The sequence below is a fragment of the Besnoitia besnoiti genome, chromosome IV (genome assembly GCF_002563875.1).
Source record: "Besnoitia besnoiti strain Bb-Ger1 chromosome IV, whole genome shotgun sequence".
NCBI lineage: Eukaryota > Apicomplexa > Conoidasida > Eucoccidiorida > Sarcocystidae > Besnoitia > Besnoitia besnoiti.
The window spans coordinates 2,035,092-2,060,335 of NC_042359.1; the positions used below are offsets into that span (position 1 = coordinate 2,035,092).

The 25,244-nt window shown below is 54.7% G+C and overlaps 2 protein-coding genes across 2 annotated transcripts; one reads left to right on the forward strand and one right to left on the reverse strand.

Annotated features, from left to right (window-relative positions):
* Positions 1-1,793: 1,793 nt before the first annotated feature.
* On the reverse strand, positions 1,794-12,262 carry BESB_054210 (PAN domain-containing protein; the record flags this gene model as incomplete). The annotated part of the gene is made up of 19 exons (XM_029363856.1): positions 1,794-2,020; positions 2,307-2,777; positions 3,080-3,553; positions 3,704-4,171; positions 4,377-4,841; positions 5,069-7,060; positions 7,155-7,400; positions 7,516-7,755; positions 7,851-8,099; positions 8,197-8,442; positions 8,750-8,995; positions 9,436-9,675; positions 9,876-10,121; positions 10,334-10,582; positions 10,763-11,008; positions 11,151-11,399; positions 11,502-11,798; positions 12,037-12,056; positions 12,165-12,262. The coding sequence occupies 19 exons, from the start codon at positions 12,260-12,262 to the stop codon at positions 1,794-1,796; spliced, it is 6,969 nt and encodes a 2,322-aa protein (XP_029219779.1).
* Positions 12,263-13,283: 1,021 nt separating this feature from the next.
* BESB_054220 (PAN domain-containing protein) lies at positions 13,284-24,658 on the forward strand (the record flags this gene model as incomplete). The annotated part of the gene is made up of 20 exons (XM_029363857.1): positions 13,284-13,381; positions 13,487-13,506; positions 14,110-14,370; positions 14,606-14,851; positions 14,954-15,202; positions 15,345-15,590; positions 15,771-16,019; positions 16,232-16,477; positions 16,678-16,917; positions 17,358-17,603; positions 17,911-18,156; positions 18,254-18,502; positions 18,598-18,837; positions 18,953-19,198; positions 19,293-21,284; positions 21,512-21,976; positions 22,182-22,649; positions 22,892-23,365; positions 23,668-24,138; positions 24,432-24,658. 20 exons carry the CDS (start codon positions 13,284-13,286, stop codon positions 24,656-24,658), a joined length of 7,179 nt encoding a protein of 2,392 aa, XP_029219780.1.
* Between the last annotated feature and the right edge of the window lie 586 nt (positions 24,659-25,244).

The following is a 25,244-nucleotide window of genomic DNA, read 5'->3' on the forward strand; positions in this document are numbered from 1 at the left end:
GTACTCGCCATACGTGAGGCATACGTGATCGTGAACTGAACAGCAAGTAGTCGCGCCGTACAAGTCGGCAACAGCGCAAGGAAGAGCCATTTTCCATCTATTGCACTGGCGGCGTAGCCCAGAATGATGGAGCACAGTGGCATAGTGCTTCTTTTTCGAGGCTCTGGACCTTCATCAAGCCTATGATAATGCGTGCGTATAAAGTATCCTCTCTGGGTACACATCGGATCAAAATAAGAGGTGTCTCTGCTGCCGTTTGACCTCCTCCGCGTGGGCGAGCACGGACCTCACGTCCGCTACCGTCTCTGCCGATTACACTATATCCCACATATCCTTGCCACTGGCCCCGAATGTACCGCATGCAGACATGAGGCAAAAGGTGCAAAACACATACAGTAAAGGGGACAACATTCTTTTCCGTGGACGGAAGAACATATGACATGGACGGGCCCTCACGGTGAGTACGGCTCTCACCTGGGCATTAGGTTCAAACTTTTATTTTTCATGTCCCAACAGCTCACGTGGTTTGTACCGCTTCTGTTTGATCTGCACATCACTCGTACATAGCGAACTGCTGCCACTGATCGCCTGACAGCGTCTTCAAGATGGTCGTCGCTGACACCTCGGTGCCTCGCCTCGTTTATTGCCGTGTTGACGGCTTCCAAAAACGCAGGAATTACCCGGTGAGTGACTCTTCTCTCCGTTGCGTCAGTGCTGCTGGCATTACTCCACTGCACCGAATAAATCAGTTTGACGAATTCACGATCTGTCGAGGTGCAGTCGCAGGCTACATAGGCGGTCATAGTGAAACAGCCGTAGCGTACCTTTGCCCCCATGGCTTATCCACGACGAAGCCAGGAGATGATGTGTCACTCCGACGTGAACCAGGCAGTGGTTCACTGTGTAGCCACGGCTGCAGGCTGGTTTTTCTCGTTACGAAAGCTTTTGCAGACAGGGACTGCCGAAAGGTTGGTGGCCTCCACAAAGTAAGTGACCGAGGCTGCGTCTTAAGAGATGCCAAAGACAGCAACGCATGGATGATTGTCATGTGTGGGTACCAACCACTCGCTACTGGCATTACCCGGCGAACTGGCGGCATTTTTGAGGTCATGGCTTGAAGCATTGCTTACAGTCATTTTAACGCGGTAGACGTGTGTTCCATGGAAAAGGATTGTTTAGCTGGGGAGTGAGAATCTAAACTTTGTTATCGATAGCCTCAGCGTAGATGTACAGACGGACATAACTAGTTTGTACGGTTTGTACCCACTCAGTTCTTCAACGTAGGTGAAGGACTCCCCCGTTTTCAGGGTTGTACAGTTACTTTTAGGAGAATACTTGAAAACTATCCTGGAACGTGCGGACTTGCCGCTCTCTCCTTCAAAATTTTTCTCCGACTTTTCGGATGATACAAGCCTGATTTGCGTAGCGTATTGGTGACTAATACGTTCTGTGTCCTTGTTCGCGGTACCGATTACAGGCAATAATGTTTGCAGACGGGCACTACGGCATAGAAAGCCTCTCAGGAGAGCGATCAGACAGCCCAAGGTTGTAAAGACAGAAAACCACGTGCACTTCTCACTAGACACGCTCACCTCCGCTCGTGCACTTGGTCACCACACAATCAATGCTGTTGCCGACGACAAACACATTGGAGCGGAAATGCTGCGAACTACAACGAGCCGAGAACGGTGTTTTCTTCGGAAGACTACGGGCGTCACGAGCAAACGTACCACCCTGCTGAAATTAGCAGGCGAGATCGCGCAACCTGCAGGAGAGTAGCGTGACCTGCGTGCTTAACGCCGCCAGATTTCAACGTAGTTGAATATAATGGCTGCGCTGCTGTTAGACTTGAGAAATCCCTTACCCGCCTTGGCCAATATGTACTGCGGCTGGTCTGAGCTTGCAGCCGTGACCAAGGCAACTCCCGCTGTATATGCTTTATGTTGGCTGGCCTGACCTAATATCTCATCCAGTGTTCCCTCTGGTCCGCTTGTGACCGGATTCTCCAGAAGCCAGTGTTCTGCTCACAGACAGTAGCACGACAAAAACAACCCAAGTGAGACGCCAGTAAGTTGCCTTTGTCCCTCGAACTCATTCAGACCAACTGTTCAGGTCATAGAACTCGACTAAATGTAAAACTGCCCGCCAACACCCCGACGACATTCGTCCTGCCTCTTCGCCTTTGCTTCTCGAGGGAGATGCTCGACTGCCTGCTCATCTCCCGTCATCTGGGAAAGCTGCCTTGTGGATGCCCTGATTTTACGTTCTTGCAAGCCGCAAACCAGACTGCCAACAAGCCGCCTTACCTTCTACTTCGGTCGGGCACGACGAGGCGTCACGACGGGAGCCTGAGATGCCGAACCCGTAGCCCGGCTGTTTTTCAAATGCTGAGTACAGCTTGCATACGGAGCCATTTTCCGTCAGCTCGAATGCCCAAGCTGAGCACTCCGCATTGTTGTAGCATTTGCCCATGCACTGGCACAGCCCGTCAGTCGTCGCGGAGCCTTCTTCGCGCTGAAGGACATCGTTGTCCTCTCCAGCCAGAAGCAGGAAAGGCTGCAAGAACCTGCGCTCCATCATTACTAGAATGGTGCCATTTGTAGCCTCGTGCTTGAACAGAGGGTCCGTCACGACAGTACAGGCGTCCGGCCAGTCCTGGGTGTAGTTCCATGTCCATGCCAAGCAGGAGGCATCGCCTTCGCACTTCTGTTGACAAGCAAGAACTGAAGTGGCAGGATCAGCTTGCGCCTTTGGCTCCTCGTGCGCGCCATAAATTACTGAAACGAGCCCACAAAAAGCAGCGGCCAGAAACAAGACACATCCAACCCGGCAAAGGGCACCAGGCCCGCGGAGGTGGGTTCGAACACTGGGACGCACGTGCAACTACGGTGAATCATACCGTGCCTCAGCGGAACTGCAAGAACCGCCGGTCCCCGGGCCCGTGTCTACGGCAGAATCGAAGCTGTGTATGATTCCAAGCCGCTTCCTTTTATTACAAAATGCGCGACGAGTCCGCCCCGTCCAATGACGGGGTTCGTCTTCTGCGTGGCGTCAGAATCATTCTCGTGACGCATCCTACCAGGCAACTGAATGTCAAGAACTCCTCTGCTGCCGGAAACGGCCACCGGGTTCGTGACGCTGACGACAGCTGCTTCCTCCGTGAAGTAGTGGCACGTCTTCGTAGAGGAACTAATCAGCAACGTCCACGCGTGACATGTATCTACTTCAGTGGCGCATCGAGTGGCGCAGTGCTTCGCAGGGTCTAGGGAAGGGTCCGGCTCATCCGTCGTAATCGTTGTGCCCTTTAGTTCCAGGAATGGCGTGAAGAATCTGGATCCCAGAACGGATGTGTGCGCGTTGGTCTTCTCCTCGAGCGCCGCGTTCCACGTGCCAGCAATGCACTCGACAGTCCCGTCTTCTTGCGTCGCGGCGGACCACTGGACGCAGTTCTCTGTCGTGGCGCAGAGTTCTTCGCATTCTTGCTCAGTGCTCATAGGTTGTTTAGCAAGCACTGTTGTTTTCCAGCTCGTTGAGATCGCCATGCCAGCCTTGGCTGAATAGTGAGTGAGCACAAATCGACATCTCCACAAATTGAGGGTACGTAGAACACTGGATAGGATCCATTACTCTTGAAACGCTGCATAGCAATCGCTTCTGATCCTGCACTGCTAGGCGCGGGACGCTGCTGCTAACGGATGCTTACTGGGGGACTTTTCCAAGGTTGCCGCATCAGCTGTCTCGTTCCCAGACACGACAGAACCCGAATCAGGTACAACACCTGAGACGCTAGCGAAGAGATCGCATAGTTTCTCCTCTCCTCGAAAGGTCCACGCCTTGCAATCCCGCGCAGATGAACATGCTTCTGCGCACGCGGATGCGGCGTTGAGCTGGGACGCATCTTCTTTAGATGCTTCGCCAACGTACGCGACCCCTGTGGCCATAGCTCCACCGGGATTGCGAATGAGGACACTGCCCTTACGCGAGACAGCAAACGTTTTCAGGTCCTTCGCCTCCCGAATGTTCCCGATGTGGCATATATCGCTGCCTCCAGCGGCCGCCGGAACGTAGGAGTAGGCGAAGCACTGCACTTTCTGGCACGCGTTTTTACAATTTGCAACTGGTGTAACAATCGACTCGACTGCCGTCGGGGTCAACGCGGTATCGAGTAGTACTGCAAAATAAACACACAGGCACTTTGCCAGAAAAAGAGTTGCTAGTGGTGAGGCTCCGATTGTAGATGGAAGTCACGTAATGTGAAGGGGAAAACGGGACGCAGGTGCTGTGCCACGTAACATAGATGCAGTTTCGTGCCTTGCAGCGCGATGGCATGATGGGTGAGATCCCGCGACCGTGCGGGCACTCCAATTTTCGCTTACTCAGCTGCTCGATTTCTTCGAGATGGATTCCAATGTCGGCTATCAGAAAGTTTGGATCATCCTGTTCTGCGCCAATCTCGCGATAGAGATAGCAGATGTTCTTGGATAGATCGAACGCCCAGCGCTTGCACTCTCCGGACCGCCGGCAGAGATCGATACACTGGGGAATAGGGGTGTCGGGGTGCTCCTCAAGGTGCGACGGGATAGGCTTTTTCGCAACCATTAGAGTAGCCCTGTTTTGTGCAACAACGACACTGTCTTTCGAGGCAGCGAGGGTCTGTCCTGCAAGCCCTCCTAGGTAACAGTTCGGTGCTCCGCCGTCGACACCTCGCGTGAAGGATGCAGATCGACACAGCTTTGACTTGCCACATTCTTCTGCGCAGGCCTTTGGAGAAGGAGCTTGTTTCGCCTCGAAGGAACCAAGGTGGAGCAAGTAAACGCCCTGTCCGTAGGTATACGCTTCACCTGTGGCCATGCACAGAACACGGGAGCATTAGCTAAAGGTTAAGAACAGCTTCCGGCAAGGGGGGTTTCAGAAAAAAAATGCTGTATATTAGAGCCCACACTTGCTTTCCTCGGAAGTTCATCTCATCACAAGGGATCTCATTGCCACACGAACGACTCCGCACCAGTGTTGAAAGGCGCTTGCCCGAACACCCGCCCTACCGAACGCGAACGTACTCGGAACGTACTCGAATAACTCTTGTCTTGGCTTTCGGCATGACCTGACACCCACTCGAAATCGTAGGTCTCCGTGCCCACGACCTCAGGACCATAGAAGTTGCATGTATGGTCAAATTTGTTCCACGACCAAAAGAGCTTCTGCGTATTAGCTTGCGCCCGTGCCTGGCACTGCTCGGCAGTAAAAGTCGTCAGAACTGTCCGGAAAGCTGCGGGTCCGGCGGACATTGCGGGCTCATACTTGCGGTCATCCAGGTACTTCATGGGCACCGGTCCCATGACGGCATGCCGGCTACCTGACGTGGCATCGGGGTTTTTCCTTCTCGAATCTTTTGCCGCAGAATCTTTCAGGAAGCAGTTGACCACCCTGTTAGAATAATACGTCCAGTAGGCGCATTCCGGCGCGAGCGAGCAAGCCTCTCTGCATTCTTGGGGCGACGCCACTGCAACCGGATCCTGTGGCAAGTTCGCACCGACATACTCGGTCTGTGGGTCCAGTGCAATTTCAACCTCTCGGGAGCCCGAAACTGCTCCAGCAAACTGAGTTTTTCCTGCCATCGCACGAGCGTTCTTGAGGTGGCAACTCATTGCTCGATCTACAGTGGAGTAGAACGTCCAGTAATAGCAATCGGCTTGATTGTTGCATGCATCCAGGCAAGCAGTGACATTATCTGCGGCAACGGGCGATATCTCCAGGTTGTGGGATTTCAATTCCACGTTTTCTTCTGAGTAAGGCGTTGTCTGTGGCTCATTTGGAGAGGTGCAGTATTTCATTGCCGATACAACGTTTGGGAAAGAGACCTTCTGTACAGTGGCGCCTACGACGGGCGACCTCCTTTGCCGGCACCGCTTTTCCACATCATTAAAGGTGAAGAATTCACATTCTGTGGAGTGCTGGCATAACTTCTGGCACTCCAACGCCGTCTCCACGGTTACAATAGGCGCTGTGTCAATTCCCAGGTACAGCGTATCTTTCTCCGCGCATTCAGGGTCTGCCTGGGAAGGCACGCAGTATTTCAGCGCCGAAGCTGCGTAAGGCTTCGACAGCTTATAGATCTTGTCTTCGCCCCCCGGGTAGGCCTTCTTCAGCACACATGCAGTTGTCCGGCCGTCAAATGTGAAAAACTCGCAGGTGGGGGCGTTTTGGCAGAGTGCCTGACAGTCCGCAGCTGACGTGGTTGTCGCAACGTCACCTACGGTGGCGCCGAGATACTCCACATTCCGGTCGGCGCATGAGGGGACGGCTGACGAGGGAGGGGGCCCACAGTATTTTGTAGCAGAAATAGCGTAACCGAACGGTATCTCCTGCAGCTCCGCAGAGTGCGAATCAAATTGCTTCAGGGCGCATCGACCGTCCTGCTTGTAGTATGTGAAGAAGTTACACAGTCTGCTCCTCTGGCACAGAACCTGGCACTCGACAGCCGAAATGGCGGCATCAGAATCGCTTTCTTGCCCGACGTATTCGGTGTTGTACACGGCACACGGCGGAGCAGAATCATGGGGCTGGCCGATGCTGCACGACCTCATGCCCGAAACTGCAAAACCGACCGGAAGTTCTTTAAGAGGCTCCCCTGTCTCTGAAGTCTTGAGGACACACCGTCGCTCATGCCGGTAGAAGGTGAAGAAAGAACACACGTTGCTGGTCTGACATGTCGCGTGGCACTCGGTCGCTGTGGAAGAGACCAGCGACTGAACCTCTGTGCCGGTGAACTCGACGTTGGTGTGGAAGCACTCTGGCAGAGGCCCTTCAGGCGTTGGAGGTTCAGGAAAGCTTGGCTGGTCATAGAATTTAGGCCCAGACACTGTTGACTGCCTGGGAACTCGCATTGTGGGTGCAGACGCATTTTTGAGGAAGCACGACCTGCTATCCTGATAATACGTCCAGTAGTGGCAATCGGTGTACTGCTGGCACACATACTGACAATCAGTGTAGGACCTGATAGAACCGTCGTCTATCAGTTTAATATTATGGCCGAAGAAGTCCACGTTGATCTCCAGGGTACCTGCAAAACGCGCCGATACGTCCAAGCCATCATGTTGGTAGCACCAGTCATGTAAACAGGAGCCGGGGTGCGAGGCCGTGCAAAGCAGACATACCGGCGGCGGGGAAGCAGGTCCGCGGGCCAGACACCATTCCTACGGTGCTGAAGTCCTGGACGCGTCCTAGAACTGCGCTGCTATTCTTGAGGTAGCAGTTGCTTGTTTGGCCGACCCACGTCCAATATGCACACGCCGCGGATGCGAGGCAGTGATGATGACACAGGGCAGCCGATGTCACTTTTCCGTTTTCGATCTTCTCCGTATCGAACCCGCGGTAGTCCACATCAATCTCGTAGCAGTGTTCTGTACGCCGGTACAAACCACCAAATTCAAATCACTGTCCACATGCTCTAACGCCACTGTTCTTGACGGCGGAGTATAATCGCCCTATTGAGTGCCTCCAAACACGGTGACCTACCATGCGGTGCGCAGAGTTTTGGTCCGGAAACGAGTCCCGCAGTCGCCGCATCCTGCACACGGCCAAGCAGGGCCCCGTGGTCCTTCAGATAACAACTTTTCTTCTGGCTCACCCACGTCCAGTAAAAACACCGTTCGTTCGCTTCGCAGAGCGACTGGCATTCAACGTAAGAGTTGATTGAATTGGTTTCGAGTTTTTGGACGTCAAACCCGCGGTAGTCTACGTCGAGCTCATGGCATGCTGCGGAAAACGGAACAGCACCACAGCTGACAACGATGCTTCCGCCAGGATCGTACGCCGCGAACTCTGCGGGGGAGGAGCGAATAGTGGCTTACTTGGGGGAGCCGGGACGCAATCTTTCGCCCCCGATATTTTGTCCATTGTTGAGCTATTGCGTAGCCAGCCCTGTAGTGCGTACGGGTTTTTCAGGTAGCAACTCTGCGTCGTCTTGACCCATGTCCAATAGTAGCAGCCTGTGCGTCCCTTGCACAAAGCTTGGCATGCTGACGGTGTTGTTACTTCCCCCGTCTCCAGCTTTTCAATATCGTATCCATAGTAGTCGACGCCGCTTTCGTAGCATGAGCCTGTTGCAGACGTTGGTACACACATCCGAATCGGATGCACCCTCGTTGGTGCGGCAAGATGAAAATGCCTCAGAAGAAGAGTGAGGCAAAGACGCACCTGCAAATTGTTCACCGCACCGCCTGGATCCCGAGACCATGCCTGCGGTGCTGCCATCCTGGATGCGGCCTAGTGGTGCATATTGGTCTTTCAGGTAGCAGTTGTTGGTCGCCCGCACCCAAGTCCAGTAGTGGCAGCTGTGGTCGACCTGGCATAGAGCTCGGCATGTATCGGCTGAGAGCACCTTTCCCGACTCGAGTTTTTTGACATCGTGCCCCCTATAGTCCACGTTGTACTCGTGGCAGGCTACAGACAGAGGACACAGGCCGGTACCCGGCACGTTTTGCGAGCCTTGAAAATCTTGCCCGCCCCGTTGTGCTCTGGCGGAGCCTCTGGCCGAGCCGAGTGTACCCAGCACCACTCGAGGGGCAGTTCAAAGTCAGAATGTTATATATTCGGCTTCTTGGACGCTCGGCATGTGTCATCGTACGGTCACCGCAGTGCAGCGAACAGTGTGTCACCACCGCACTTTTTGCCACCACGTGAGCCGGACAGAGCTCGTACTACGTCGGTCTGTGTCCAGAGAGACTTGTCGCCCGGGGCATCTGGTTACCTTGTGGGACTGCAGTACAGCGCTTGGGGCCAGACGTCATGCCAGCAGCTGCCGGACCAGCATCACGACCGATCAACGCGTAGTGGTTCTTGAGGTAGCAGTGCCGTGTGTAACTGACCCAGGTCCAAAAGGAACACTCCGGCAGTTGCTCGCACAGTGCCTGGCATTGAGTGGCCGAGGCCACGTCTCCGCTTTCAATTTTTTGCACGTCGTAGCCAGCGTAGTCGACGTTCTCCTCCCTGCAAACTTGATTCAGTCAATCCGCGCGGACGTCAAAACGATGTGTTCACATGATATGTGGACAGAGGCGACAGTCGGCGTGCTACCTTAAGCCCATTTGCTGGTTTCGCCTGCATGATTCGTCTCACGAGAGGAGCATTCAAGGCTCGTTATTAGCGCGATGGTGGCATCGCTCCTGGAGACCTGGGACATGGTGTGCTGAGATACATGGCTATGGTCACCAATCCTCTTGTATTTTGCCGGCGCCGGTTGTACGCCGAATGCGCGGTCATCTGTCATCGTGAATGCCACCATTTGGTCAAGGGCGTGAGCGACGAAGCGATGGCAGACAGAGCAACAGCGTAACCCGAGCAAGATTCGTGACGGAGTGGCTTGTGAGACGAGTGCAGTGCTTCTCAGCTGCTGGGCGATGCAGGATGGAACTTGCGAAACCGCTCGCTTCTTACTAGGCTGGATAGGACAGAACGCGGGGCCCGAGACAATTCCCAGAGTCGATTCGTTAGATTGGTGGCCATTGAGGGCCAGGTGGCTCTTCAAGTAACAACTATTTGTCGAGCTCACGTAGGACCAGAAACTGCACCCTGTAGTTCCTTGGCACATGCTCTGGCACATCTTTGCCGAGGAACATTGTCCTTCAAGTTTCTTTATATCGAAACCTTGATAGTCCACGTCCCACTCGTGGCAGCCTGCATGTCAACCGCGTTACACGGGATCCGAGCACTGCGTGCGCGTGAATGTTTTCCCCGCGGTCCAATATATCATCACACACACCGCAGGTGGCAGCCCACGAACGAGACCTTGTCTCCGCCCACCTTTGCGAGAGGCCCGCTGCTGAAAGGGAAAGTAAGTACCACTGCTGTGTTGCACCGTCGAAGCGACTGCTCACCTGGGGGTGTAGGAGTGCAATATTTCGGCCCCGATACCATGCCCACGGTTTGTGGGCTTTGAACGCGTCCTATCAGGGCGTGCATGTCCTTCAAGTAACATTTCATTGTTTGAGATACCCATGTCCAGTAGATGCAGCCGCTCGTCGCCTGGCAGCGAGACTGGCAAGACGCCGCACTGTCGACCTGTTCGTCTTCAATTTTCTTGATGTCGTGACCAAAATAGTCGACATCCAGCTCCATGCAAGCTGCGTGGAGGCGAGAGTAAAACCGCAATAGCGAAATGAGAAGACAGCGCTGCTGAGTCGTGCTCAGTCTGCAGTCTGCCCAGCTCCTTCTGCATTCTTCCCAGCTCCTTCTGCAGTCTTCCCAGCTCCTTGCGCTGTGAGGTCCTCTTGTGCTGTGAGTTCCTCTTGTGCTGTGAGACTGATGTAGCCATTGAGGGGCCGTCGGGTCGTACCTGGCGGGAGCGGGTCACAGTCCTTAGGCCCCGATACAAAGCCGATGGTTGATGCATCGGACACCCGGAAAGACGAGGCAGTGCTGTCTTTTAGATAGCAGTTGCGTGTCGTGCGGTCCCATGTCCAGAAGTAGCACACTCGGGATGCTTGGCAGAGCGACTGACACATCGAGGTGGAAGCCGCAGATCCAGGCCCCGTTTCACTCACGAGGCCTCCCCTGTAGTCGACGTCCATCTCATAGCATGGCACTGAAGATACAAATGACAGGCATCAACCGCAGTGACGTGGATCACTTCCGTATTTCCAATTTGAAGGAGCTTCCGTTATTCGGTGAATGCTGACCCACGCCAGCGCGCAGGTCTGTCACACAGCCGCGCTGGCCGGGCAGCGGCGTTGGCTGTAACATAGGCATCTCTCGGCTTGCTTACCTGGTGGATTTATGCATGTTTTCGGCCCGGAGACCATGCCGATCTTCGTGCTGTCATGTACCCTTCCTTGCAAGGCATACGGTCCCTTGAGGTAGCATGACTGTGTCTGCTTTACCCAGGTCCAGTGAAAGCATCCTTCCTTTCCACGGCATAATTCGTGGCACATGGTGGCGGTGGTCACTTGTCCTGTCTCGATCTTTTGCACGTCGTGGCCGTAGTAGTCCACATTCAGTTCGTAACACGCGCCTGAATTGACATGACGACAACGCAGTGTCGCCCTCAGCCGCAACCCTCCAGCCGTTGTACAACGTCGCCATCAGACATCCTGTTCTCCGATCTCCCGATCTGAGTAGGCAGTGCGTGCCTTTGTGTGTAGGGTTGCACGAACCTGGAGGGTTGCTATGGCAGACTTTCGGGCCGGAAACCATTCCGACAGTGGCGTAGTTGCTGCGTCGGCCTTGAATGGCCCCGGAACCTTTCAGGTAGCAATTGTTTTCGCTCGAGACCCACGTAAAATAGTAGCATTGTGGCAGGGTCATGCACAGTTGTTGGCATGCGGTCGCCGAGGTGACCTGCCCACTCTCCACTTTCTCCACATCGTAGCCGGCATAATCTACGTTGCCCTCAAAGCACCAAGCTGCAGTGAACACACAAACAGTGCATGTGCGCGCACGTCTTTCGTAGAACAATGTCCCTTCAAATGTCACGGATACTGTAGCAGGCAAGCGCACCAATATACCTGAAGCCTGAGGCAGGCAGTCCCGGGGGCCAGAGGTCATGCCCACTGTGTCGGAGCTGTGCTTGTGACCGAGGAGAGCTTGGTGGTCTTTCAAGTAGCATGACGAAGTCTGGCCGACGAAGGTCCAGTACTGGCATCCAGCAGTCTGCTGGCATGCCGTCTGGCATGAACTCGGGCTGGTTATGGTGCCGTCTTCGACCTTCGCGATATCATGGCCGACATAGTCTGTATTGGCGTGGAAGCACCCTGCAGGGCGAAACGACGGCGAGGCAACGTGACGAGCCACAGAGGTGACATCTGTGCGAGCGGACGGGCTCGAGCAGCCAGTTCAAATGGCCCCAGCCTTGAGAGGTGTGGCCGGGAGTCAAAAGACAGTGGGACAGAGCGGAGCGGGTACACCGTTAAAAAGAGTCAGCTGCGTTGCGGCACTGATGATGCGCAGGGGGTGAGGTATCGCCCAGACTCCAGCTCAAGAGCGACTATCTGCATATCACTACTGGCTTTGTAGATGCGGTCAGCGGTGCAGCGCGCTCACCCGATGACGCAGATACAGACCTGCAGAAAAACAGAAAAAACGGCACCAGTTATGGCAGACTGTGCGCATCATGCTGTTTTCTGTCGCATTTGGAAGGCTACGTTTTTAGACCAGACGCGTTCTCTCACCTGTAGGAACGGCTGAGGCATGCCACTGCTGCGGCCGCGACGGCTATGCGCCTCCAGGCGACACGGCTCACTGGCGTGTTCCGGCGTTGAGCATCCATGATGAAGAGGTACCGGTATAAAGCCCCACGTTGTACTGCAATGACGGGTCGGACCTCAAAACAAATTTCATTGGCACTGCGCCGCTAGTTTCGCCGCTTGACATTGGAGGTCAGGCTCAATGCGCGACGACCAAAAGATCACGTTGTGTCTATCACATGCGTGACGGTTGTTGTGGAACCGCCTTCAACTACGGTACTGTGTTGCCCAAGAAGAAAGGGACTTTAAGCATGGCAGAAGTGTCGCTCAACCGAATCTGAGCCAATGAGATTCTCACATCCCTCCAAAAATCATGCAAAATTAATTGTGAAGAGTGCCTCAAGTAAAGCATTGAGATGGCGCCGACGACGGTAGTGTCTTGCATTGGAGCTTGCGACCGGGCGACGGCTCGGAGACTCAGGCAGGCAAAGGTGCACGGGCACGGCGCTTACGGGCGAGTACGACGATACCAAAGGGTTTACCGTGGAGCCTGCGGTTTTTGTTCCCTTGGCTAAGGGGGCACACAACCCGCAAAAAATAGCAGCGCGAGCTTGTGCAGTGGGACAGGATAATGTTCGATAGACCGATTACCGACCGTAAGTGCACCCACCGAAATCTATCACATCCATCTCCGGCCCCAGGCTGTCTCCCAATGAGAGACAGATGTCTCTGACAGGCGACCTCGCGCGTCATCTCACAGAATGAGCGGTCGAAGTCTCAAAAGAAGCGGTAGGGAACTCACAAATAATCTTTGAAACCTCGAACTCGGAGGCAAGGATGATCTGACGCATCATTCAACTAAACCGTTCCTCGCCTTGGCGATGTAACAGAATCGATTTTGCTAGTAAAAAGTTCTGAGAAAAAAAGACGCTGGACGTGCTATTCCGGGCACCGTGGCAAAAGTCTCGTAGGCTTTGTCCTGGCGCACATCAATATCTCAGGGTGCCAGTTGGTTGTCTTGGGCGTAGGGTCTCAAAAAATTGGTTTTTATGTCCGATATCTCCTTCCTGTATAATTTCGGGCTGTTCCCGTCGTCTCTTCAACATGGATCCCCCTCCTCAAAAGCCGGCAGTCAGACGTATCTCGTGGAGGCGCATGGCCGTCGCGGCCGCCGCGGTGGCGTGCCTTGGCCTTTCCGCCAGGTGAGAGGGCGCTTCTGGTATCAGAGCGTAGCCATCAAAGTGCGGCGGGAAATGACATCATGCACAGAGTCAGCCATACGTGTTGCCTATCCTTTTTTTCTGCAGGTCTGTGTCTGCGTCATCGGGTGAGTATGCTGCACCGCTGACTGGATGGGCAAAGCTATTAAGATTGTAGATAGACCCGGGCAGAGAGCACCAGTCTTTCAATGTGTCTGTTGGTGGTTCTACGCTTGGGTCTGCGTTTGTCTGCCCGTGTTGCAGGAATTGGCTGCTACTTATATGACTACGACTATAAGGGCTCTGACTTGCAGCAGCACGAAACTACAAGAGCCTCGTCTGCGAGTCAGTGCCATCAGCTTTGTTGGCAACATGATGGATGCGAATACTGGACGTGGACTCCTGACTTGCACTGCTATATGAAGTCTGCTGAAGCGTTCCATGGCCTAACTGTTGCACGAGGAGTCGTGTCTGGTCCCAAAGTCTGCAACGCCTATACCTCCGGGGCCGCCGGGAACCAAAGTATGTCTAGCGCGGGAGCTAGCCGCTAAGGGACGCTCGGGCGGGTTGGAAGGGGGTCTGCTTTACCGATGCTCATTTCGTGGTGTATCTCCTGGAGCCAGAGGACAGTGGCCTGCGTGGAGGTTTTGCAGCGACATCCGCGGAGAATGCCGACTCCTTCAGAGTCTCGATATCAACGACCATCGGTGCTTGTGACTGGATATTTTCAGCGTCACAGTGCTACGAAAACAATACGGACTACCGTGACTCTGACGTCGAAAAAGTTGAGACAGGATCTGTGCTATCGTTTCTGTCTTGCCAAGAGCTGTGCGTGGCGCACCCATATTGTTTCTATTGGACATGGGATGCGACCACTAAGAACTGCTACCTAAAGGAAAAAAGTGCGCTCTCAGGACGCATTACAGGCTCCAGTGTACTGGGGTTTGTCTCCGGTCCCAAACACTGCGTCTCGTCCGCCCCGAGGACGCCCGGTAAGCGCACAAACTTCCCAAGTCCGAGCTCTCCGCTTGCTCCTCCGCTACCTTGCCATAATACAGCATTGACTCCGTAGCGCCACGCCCGCTCCGCCCTGTCCCACTGTCTTTTGACTCCCGGCCACACCTCTCAAGGCTGGGGCCATTTGAACTGGCTGCTCGAGCCCGTCCGCTCGCACAGATGTCACCTCTGTGGCTCGTCACGTTGCCTCGCCGTCGTTTCGCCCTGCAGGGTGCTTCCACGCCAATACAGACTATGTCGGCCATGATATCGCGAAGGTCGAAGACGGCACCATAACCAGCCCGAGTTCATGCCAGACGGCATGCCAGCAGACTGCTGGATGCCAGTACTGGACCTTCGTCGGCCAGACTTCGTCATGCTACTTGAAAGACCACCAAGCTCTCCTCGGTCACAAGCACAGCTCCGACACAGTGGGCATGACCTCTGGCCCCCGGGACTGCCTGCCTCAGGCTTCAGGTATATTGGTGCGCTTGCCTGCTACAGTATCCGTGACATTTGAAGGGACATTGTTCTACGAAAGACGTGCGCGCACATGCACTGTTTGTGTGTTCACTGCAGCTTGGTGCTTTGAGGGCAACGTAGATTATGCCGGCTACGATGTGGAGAAAGTGGAGAGTGGGCAGGTCACCTCGGCGACCGCATGCCAACAACTGTGCATGGCCCTGCCACAATGCTACTATTTTACGTGGGTCTCGAGCGAAAACAATTGCTACCTGAAAGGTTCCGGGGCCATTCAAGGCCGACGCAGCAACTACGCCACTGTCGGAATGGTTTCCGGCCCGAAAGTCTGCCATAGCAACCCTCCAGGTTCGTGCAACCCTACACACAAAGGCACGCACTGCCTACTCAGATCGGGAGATCGGAGAACAGGATGTCTGATGGCGACGTTGTACAACGGCTGGAGGGTTGCGGCTGAGGGCGACACTGCGTTGTCGTCATGTCAATTCAGGCGCGTGTTACGAACTGAATGTGGACTACTACGGCCACGACGTGCAAAAGATCGAGACAGGACAAGTGACCACCGCCACCATGTGCCACGAATTATGCCGTGGAAAGGAAGGATGCTTTCACTGGACCTGGGTAAAGCAGACACAGTCATGCTACCTCAAGGGACCGTATGCCTTGCAAGGAAGGGTACATGACAGCACGAAGATCGGCATGGTCTCCGGGCCGAAAACATGCATAAATCCACCAGGTAAGCAAGCCGAGAGATGCCTATGTTACAGCCAACGCCGCTGCCCGGCCAGCGCGGCTGTGTGACAGACCTGCGCGCTGGCGTGGGTCAGCATTCACCGAATAACGGAAGCTCCTTCAAATTGGAAATACGGAAGTGATCCACGTCACTGCGGTTGATGCCTGTCATTTGTATCTTCAGTGCCATGCTATGAGATGGACGTCGACTACAGGGGAGGCCTCGTGAGTGAAACGGGGCCTGGATCTGCGGCTTCCGCCTCGATGTGTCAGTCGCTCTGCCAAGCATCCCGAGTGTGCTACTTCTGGACATGGGACCGCACGACACGCAACTGCTATCTAAAAGACAGCACTGCCTCGTCTTTCCGGGTGTCCGATGCATCAACCATCGGCTTTGTATCGGGGCCTAAGGACTGTGACCCGCTCCCGCCAGGTACGACCCGACGGCCCCTCAATGGCTACATCAGTCTCACAGCACAAGAGGAACTCACAGCACAAGAGGACCTCACAGCGCAAGGAGCTGGGAAGACTGCAGAAGGAGCTGGGAAGAATGCAGAAGGAGCTGGGCAGACTGCAGAATGAGCACGACGCAGCAGCGCTGTCTTCTCACTTCGCTATTGCGGCTTTACTCTCGCCTCCACGCAGCTTGCATGGAGCTGGATGTCGACTATTTTGGTCACGACATCAAGAAAATTGAAGACGAACAGGTCGACAGTGCGGCGTCTTGCCAGTCTCGCTGCCAGGCGACGAGCGGCTGCATCTACTGGACATGGGTATCTCAAACAATGAAATGTTACTTGAAGGACATGCACGCCCTGATAGGACGCGTTCAAAGCCCACAAACCGTGGGCATGGTATCGGGGCCGAAATATTGCACTCCTACACCCCCAGGTGAGCAGTCGCTTCGACGGTGCAACACAGCAGTGGTACTTACTTTCCCTTTCAGCAGCGGGCCTCTCGCAAAGGTGGGCGGAGACAAGGTCTCGTTCGTGGGCTGCCACCTGCGGTGTGTGTGATGATATATTGGACCGCGGGGAAAACATTCACGCGCACGCAGTGCTCGGATCCCGTGTAACGCGGTTGACATGCAGGCTGCCACGAGTGGGACGTGGACTATCAAGGTTTCGATATAAAGAAACTTGAAGGACAATGTTCCTCGGCAAAGATGTGCCAGAGCATGTGCCAAGGAACTACAGGGTGCAGTTTCTGGTCCTACGTGAGCTCGACAAATAGTTGTTACTTGAAGAGCCACCTGGCCCTCAATGGCCACCAATCTAACGAATCGACTCTGGGAATTGTCTCGGGCCCCGCGTTCTGTCCTATCCAGCCTAGTAAGAAGCGAGCGGTTTCGCAAGTTCCATCCTGCATCGCCCAGCAGCTGAGAAGCACTGCACTCGTCTCACAAGCCACTCCGTCACGACTCTTGCTCGGGTTACGCTGTTGCTCTGTCTGCCATCGCTTCGTCGCTCACGCCCTTGACCAAATGGTGGCATTCACGATGACAGATGACCGCGCATTCGGCGTACAACCGGCGCCGGCAAAATACAAGAGGATTGGTGACCATAGCCATGTATCTCAGCACACCATGTCCCAGGTCTCCAGGAGCGATGCCACCATCGCGCTAATAACGAGCCTTGAATGCTCCTCTCGTGAGACGAATCATGCAGGCGAAACCAGCAAATGGGCTTAAGGTAGCACGCCGACTGTCGCCTCTGTCCACATATCATGTGAACACATCGTTTTGACGTCCGCGCGGATTGACTGAATCAAGTTTGCAGGGAGGAGAACGTCGACTATGCTGGCTACGACGTGCAAAAAATTGAAAGCGGAGACGTGGCATCAACCAAGGCGTGCCAGGCACTGTGCGAGCAACTGCCGGAGTGTTCCTTTTGGACCTGGGTCAGTTACACACGGCACTGCTACCTCAAGAACCACTACGCGTTGATCGGTCGTGATGCTGGTCCGGCAGCTGCTGGCATGACGTCTGGCCCCAAGCGCTGTACTGCAGTCCCACAAGGTAACCAGATGCCCCGGGCGACAAGTCTCTCTGGACACAGACCGACGTAGTACGAGCTCTGTCCGGCTCACGTGGTGGCAAAAAGTGCGGTGGTGACACACTGTTCGCTGCACTGCGGTGACCGTACGATGACACATGCCGAGCGTCCAAGAAGCCGAATATATAACATTCTGACCTTGAACTGCCCCTCGAGTGGTGCTGGGTACACTCGGCTCGGCCAGAGGCTCCGCCAGAGCACAACGGGGCGGGCAAGATTTTCAAGGCTCGCAAAACGTGCCGGGTACCGGCCTGTGTCCTCTGTCTGTAGCCTGCCACGAGTACAACGTGGACTATAGGGGGCACGATGTCAAAAAACTCGAGTCGGGAAAGGTGCTCTCAGCCGATACATGCCGAGCTCTATGCCAGGTCGACCACAGCTGCCACTACTGGACTTGGGTGCGGGCGACCAACAACTGCTACCTGGAAGACCAATATGCACCACTAGGCCGCATCCAGGATGGCAGCACCGCAGGCATGGTCTCGGGATCCAGGCGGTGCGGTGAACAATTTGCAGGTGCGTCTTTGCCTCACTCTTCTTCTGAGGCATTTTCATCTTGCCGCACCAACGAGGGTGCATCCGATTCGGATGTGTGTACCAACGTCTGCAACAGGCTCATGCTACGAAAGCGGCGTCGACTACTATGGATACGATATTGAAAAGCTGGAGACGGGGGAAGTAACAACACCGTCAGCATGCCAAGCTTTGTGCAAGGGACGCACAGGCTGCTACTATTGGACATGGGTCAAGACGACGCAGAGTTGCTACCTGAAAAACCCGTACGCACTACAGGGCTGGCTACGCAATAGCTCAACAATGGACAAAATATCGGGGGCGAAAGATTGCGTCCCGGCTCCCCCAAGTAAGCCACTATTCGCTCCTCCCCCGCAGAGTTCGCGGCGTACGATCCTGGCGGAAGCATCGTTGTCAGCTGTGGTGCTGTTCCGTTTTCCGCAGCATGCCATGAGCTCGACGTAGACTACCGCGGGTTTGACGTCCAAAAACTCGAAACCAATTCAATCAACTCTTACGTTGAATGCCAGTCGCTCTGCGAAGCGAACGAACGGTGTTTTTACTGGACGTGGGTGAGCCAGAAGAAAAGTTGTTATCTGAAGGACCACGGGGCCCTGCTTGGCCGTGTGCAGGATGCGGCGACTGCGGGACTCGTTTCCGGACCAAAACTCTGCGCACCGCATGGTAGGTCACCGTGTTTGGAGGCACTCAATAGGGCGATTATACTCCGCCGTCAAGAACAGTGGCGTTAGAGCATGTGGACAGTGATTTGAATTTGGTGGTTTGTACCGGCGTACAGAACACTGCTACGAGATTGATGTGGACTACCGCGGGTTCGATACGGAGAAGATCGAAAACGGAAAAGTGACATCGGCTGCCCTGTGTCATCATCACTGCCTCGCATCCGCGGCGTGTGCATATTGGACGTGGGTCGGCCAAACAAGCAACTGCTACCTCAAGAATAGCAGCGCAGTTCTAGGACGCGTCCAGGACTTCAGCACCGTAGGAATGGTGTCTGGCCCGCGGACCTGCTTCCCCGCCGCCGGTATGTCTGCTTTGCACGGCCTCGCACCCCGGCTCCTGTTTACATGACTGGTGCTACCAACATGATGGCTTGGACGTATCGGCGCGTTTTGCAGGTACCCTGGAGATCAACGTGGACTTCTTCGGCCATAATATTAAACTGATAGACGACGGTTCTATCAGGTCCTACACTGATTGTCAGTATGTGTGCCAGCAGTACACCGATTGCCACTACTGGACGTATTATCAGGATAGCAGGTCGTGCTTCCTCAAAAATGCGTCTGCACCCACAATGCGAGTTCCCAGGCAGTCAACAGTGTCTGGGCCTAAATTCTATGACCAGCCAAGCTTTCCTGAACCTCCAACGCCTGAAGGGCCTCTGCCAGAGTGCTTCCACACCAACGTCGAGTTCACCGGCACAGAGGTTCAGTCGCTGGTCTCTTCCACAGCGACCGAGTGCCACGCGACATGTCAGACCAGCAACGTGTGTTCTTTCTTCACCTTCTACCGGCATGAGCGACGGTGTGTCCTCAAGACTTCAGAGACAGGGGAGCCTCTTAAAGAACTTCCGGTCGGTTTTGCAGTTTCGGGCATGAGGTCGTGCAGCATCGGCCAGCCCCATGATTCTGCTCCGCCGTGTGCCGTGTACAACACCGAATACGTCGGGCAAGAAAGCGATTCTGATGCCGCCATTTCGGCTGTCGAGTGCCAGGTTCTGTGCCAGAGGAGCAGACTGTGTAACTTCTTCACATACTACAAGCAGGACGGTCGATGCGCCCTGAAGCAATTTGATTCGCACTCTGCGGAGCTGCAGGAGATACCGTTCGGTTACGCTATTTCTGCTACAAAATACTGTGGGCCCCCTCCCTCGTCAGCCGTCCCCTCATGCGCCGACCGGAATGTGGAGTATCTCGGCGCCACCGTAGGTGACGTTGCGACAACCACGTCAGCTGCGGACTGTCAGGCACTCTGCCAAAACGCCCCCACCTGCGAGTTTTTCACATTTGACGGCCGGACAACTGCATGTGTGCTGAAGAAGGCCTACCCGGGGGGCGAAGACAAGATCTATAAGCTGTCGAAGCCTTACGCAGCTTCGGCGCTGAAATACTGCGTGCCTTCCCAGGCAGACCCTGAATGCGCGGAGAAAGATACGCTGTACCTGGGAATTGACACAGCGCCTATTGTAACCGTGGAGACGGCGTTGGAGTGCCAGAAGTTATGCCAGCACTCCACAGAATGTGAATTCTTCACCTTTAATGATGTGGAAAAGCGGTGCCGGCAAAGGAGGTCGCCCGTCGTAGGCGCCACTGTACAGAAGGTCTCTTTCCCAAACGTTGTATCGGCAATGAAATACTGCACCTCTCCAAATGAGCCACAGACAACGCCTTACTCAGAAGAAAACGTGGAATTGAAATCCCACAACCTGGAGATATCGCCCGTTGCCGCAGATAATGTCACTGCTTGCCTGGATGCATGCAACAATCAACCCGATTGCTATTACTGGACGTTCTACTCCACTGTAGATCGAGCAATGAGTTGCCACCTCAAGAACGCTCGTGCGATGGCAGGAAAAACTCAGTTTGCTGGAGCAGTTTCGGGCTCCCGAGAGGTTGAAATTGCACTGGACCCACAGACCGAGTATGTCGGTGCGAACTTGCCACAGGATCCGGTTGCAGTGGCGTCGCCCCAAGAATGCAGAGAGGCTTGCTCGCTCGCGCCGGAATGCGCCTACTGGACGTATTATTCTAACAGGGTGGTCAACTGCTTCCTGAAAGATTCTGCGGCAAAAGATTCGAGAAGGAAAAACCCCGATGCCACGTCAGGTAGCCGGCATGCCGTCATGGGACCGGTGCCCATGAAGTACCTGGATGACCGCAAGTATGAGCCCGCAATGTCCGCCGGACCCGCAGCTTTCCGTACAGTTCTGACGACTCCTACTGCCGAGCAGTGCCAGGCACGGGCGCAAGCTAATACGCAGAAGCTCTTTTGGTCGTGGAACAAATTTGACCATACATGCAACTTCTATGGTCCTGAGGTCGTGGGCACGGAGACCTACGATTTCGAGTGGGTGTCAGGTCATGCCGAAAGCCAAGACAAGAGTTATTCGAGTACGTTCCGAGTACGTTCGCGTTCGGTAGGGCGGGTGTTCGGGCAAGCGCCTTTCAACACTGGTGCGGAGTCGTTCGTGTGGCAATGAGATCCCTTGTGATGAGATGAACTTCCGAGGAAAGCAAGTGTGGGCTCTCATATACAGCATTTTTTTTCTGGAACCCCCCTTGCCGGAAGCTGTTCTTAACCTTTAGCTAATGCTCCCGTGTTCTGTGCATGGCCACAGGTGAAGCGTATACCTACGGACAGGGCGTTTACTTGCTCCACCTTGGTTCCTTCGAGGCGAAACAAGCTCCTTCTCCAAAGGCCTGCGCAGAAGAATGTGGCAAGTCAAAGCTGTGTCGATCTGCATCCTTCACGCGAGGTGTCGACGGCGGAGCACCGAACTGTTACCTAGGAGGGCTTGCAGGACAGACCCTCGCTGCCTCGAAAGACAGTGTCGTTGTTGCACAAAACAGGGCTACTCTAATGGTTGCGAAAAAGCCTATCCCGTCGCACCTTGAGGAGCACCCCGACACCCCTATTCCCCAGTGTATCGATCTCTGCCGGCGGTCCGGAGAGTGCAAGCGCTGGGCGTTCGATCTATCCAAGAACATCTGCTATCTCTATCGCGAGATTGGCGCAGAACAGGATGATCCAAACTTTCTGATAGCCGACATTGGAATCCATCTCGAAGAAATCGAGCAGCTGAGTAAGCGAAAATTGGAGTGCCCGCACGGTCGCGGGATCTCACCCATCATGCCATCGCGCTGCAAGGCACGAAACTGCATCTATGTTACGTGGCACAGCACCTGCGTCCCGTTTTCCCCTTCACATTACGTGACTTCCATCTACAATCGGAGCCTCACCACTAGCAATTCTTTTTCTGGCAAAGTGCCTGTGTGTTTATTTTGCAGTACTACTCGATACCGCGTTGACCCCGACGGCAGTCGAGTCGATTGTTACACCAGTTGCAAATTGTAAAAACGCGTGCCAGAAAGTGCAGTGCTTCGCCTACTCCTACGTTCCGGCGGCCGCTGGAGGCAGCGATATATGCCACATCGGGAACATTCGGGAGGCGAAGGACCTGAAAACGTTTGCTGTCTCACGTAAGGGCAGTGTCCTCATTCGCAATCCCGGTGGAGCTATGGCCACAGGGGTCGCGTACGTTGGCGAAGCATCTGAAGAAGATGCGTCCCAGCTCAACGCCGCATCCGCGTGCGCAGAAGCATGTTCATCTGCGCGGGATTGCAAGGCGTGGACCTTTCGAGGAGAGGAGAAACTATGCGAGCTCTTCGCTAGCGTCTCAGGTGTTGTACCGGATTCCGGTTCTGTCGTGTCTGGGAACGAGACAGCTGATGCGGCAACCTTGGAAAAGTCCCCCAGTAAGCATCCGTTAGCAGCAGCGTCCCGCGTCTAGCAGTGCAGGATCAGAAGCGATTGCTGCAGCACGCAGCAAATAGCAACCAAGTCATAACGTTGGCTTTTCCGACGCACCTGAGTATTTTTCATCATTTAAGCGTATGTGGTTTTTGGGCTGCAGCGTTTCAAGAGTAATGGATCCTATCCAGTGTTCTACGTACCCTCAATTTGTGGAGATGTCGATTTGTGCTCACTCACTCTTCAGCCAAGACTGGCATGGTGATCTCAACGAGCTGGAAAACAACAGTGCTTGCTAAACAACCTATGAGCACTGAGCAAGAATGCGAAGAACTCTGCGCCACGACAGAGAAATGCGTCCAGTGGTCCGCCGCGACGCAAGAAGACGGGACTGTCGAGTGCATTGCTGGCACGTGGAACGCGGCGCTCGAGGAGAAGACCAACGCGCACACATCCGTTCTGGGATCCAGATTCTTCACGCCATTCCTGGAACTAAAGGGCACAACGATTACGACGGATGAGCCGGACCCTTCCCTAGACCCTGCGAAGCACTGCGCCACTCGATGCGCCACTGAAGTAGATACATGTCACGCGTGGACGTTGCTGACTAGTTCCTCTACGAAGACGTGCCACTACTTCACGGAGGAAGCAGCTGTCGTCAGCGTCACGAACCCGCTGGCCGTTTCCGGCAGCAGAGGAGTTCTTGACATTCAGTTGCCTGGTAGGATGCGTCACGAGAATGATTCTGACGCCACGCAGAAGACGAACCCCGTCATTGGACGGGGCGGACTCGTCGCGCATTTTGTAATAAAAGGAAGCGGCATGGAATCATACACAGTTTCGATTCTGCCGTAGACACGGGCCCGGGGACCGGCGGTTCTTGCAGTTCCGCTGAGGCAAGGTATGATTCACCGTAGTTGCACGTGCGTCCCAGTGTTCGAACCCACCTCCGCGGGCCTGATGCCCTTTGCCGGGTTGGATGTGTCTTGTTTCTGGCCGCTGCTTTTTGTGTGCTCGTTTCAGTAATTTATGGCGCGCACGAGGAGCCAAAGGCGCAAGCTGATCCCGCCACTTCAGTTCTTGCTTGTCAACAGAAGTGCGAAGGCGATGCCTCCTGCTTGGCATGGACATGGAACTACACCCAGGACTGGCCGGACGCCTGTACTGTCGTGACGGACCCTCTGTTCAAGCACGAGGCTACAAATGGCACCATTCTAGTAATGATGGAGCGCAGGTTCTTGCAGCCTTTCCTGCTTCTGGCTGGCGAGGACAACGATGTCCTTCAGCGCGAAGATGGCTCCGCGACTACTGACGGGCTGTGCCAGTGCATGGGCAAATGCTACAACAATGCGGAGTGCTCAGCTTGGTCATTCGAGCTGACGGAAAATGGCTCCGTATGCAAGCTGTACTCAGCATTTGAAAAACAGCCGGGCTACGGGTTCGGCATCTCAGGCTCCCGTCGTGACGCCTCGTCGTGCCCGACCGAAGTAGAAGGTAAGGCGGCTTGTTGGCAGTCTGGTTTGCGGCTTGCAAGAACGTAAAATCAGGGCATCCACACGGCAGCTTTTTCAGATGACGGGAGATGAGCAGGCAGTCGAGCATCTCCCTCGAGAAGCAAAGGCGAAGAGGCAGGACGAATGTCGTCGGGGTGTTGGCGGGCAGTTTTACATTTAGTCGAGTTCTATGACCTGAACAGTTGGTCTGAATGAGTTCGAGGGACAAAGGCAACTCTACGGATGCCTCTACGTCACAGTCTGACGTTTTGTGGTGCCACTGCCTGCGAACAGAACACCTGCTTCTGGAGAACCCGGCCTTAATAGAACCAGAAGGAACACTGGATGAGATTTTGAGCCAGGCGGGCCAGCATACAGGCTACACTGCGGGGGTTGCCCTCATCACGCCTGTGGGGGAAGATCCACCGAAATATAAGCTGGCCAAGGAGGGGGGTCACGGAGGGTTGTCCTCGGCTGAGGCGGCCATTGTATTCAACTACGTCGTGTCTTTGGGTCCCTGAGTATGCCCAGCATCCGACTTCGATTTGAGGGCTGCCAGCACCACCGCGTTAATTCCATGTGCCGTGGATCGAAGCTGCTACGTTAGGCCCTCGGTGGACTTGAACTGGATGTGTCTTTTATAGCAGATCCTCCGGGGGAATAGCTCTGAACAGACAAGTTTCTTATTTCGTAGACGCTAATTCGATTTGTTCATAATATCTTACAGTAACCAGAGAACGGTACACTCCATATATGCCCCGGCACGCGCAAGCAACAGCCCAGGACGTATTCTGAAACGGTGGACCGGGAAACCCTCCCCCGAAGCGTAAGGCTTCCACCTTGTGGCAAGCTCGACTAATGATGCACAAACTGCACTGCCCAGCCTCTGCTACAACAAGGCTGAGAGATTCAAGACTATGAGTCGGAGCTCCTTGATTCAACCGTTTTCGTCGGCCACGGTAGCACTACCCGAATCGCTGGGGGCTCGGCTGAGTTAATTTGGGCCTGATCCACGCGGCCTCTTCATCTCGGTTCTTCATGTGTGTGGCTTCTTAACGACAGGGAGGGCTCCGAAACCTTGTGCCGGATTTCTGATCGGTTTCAGGT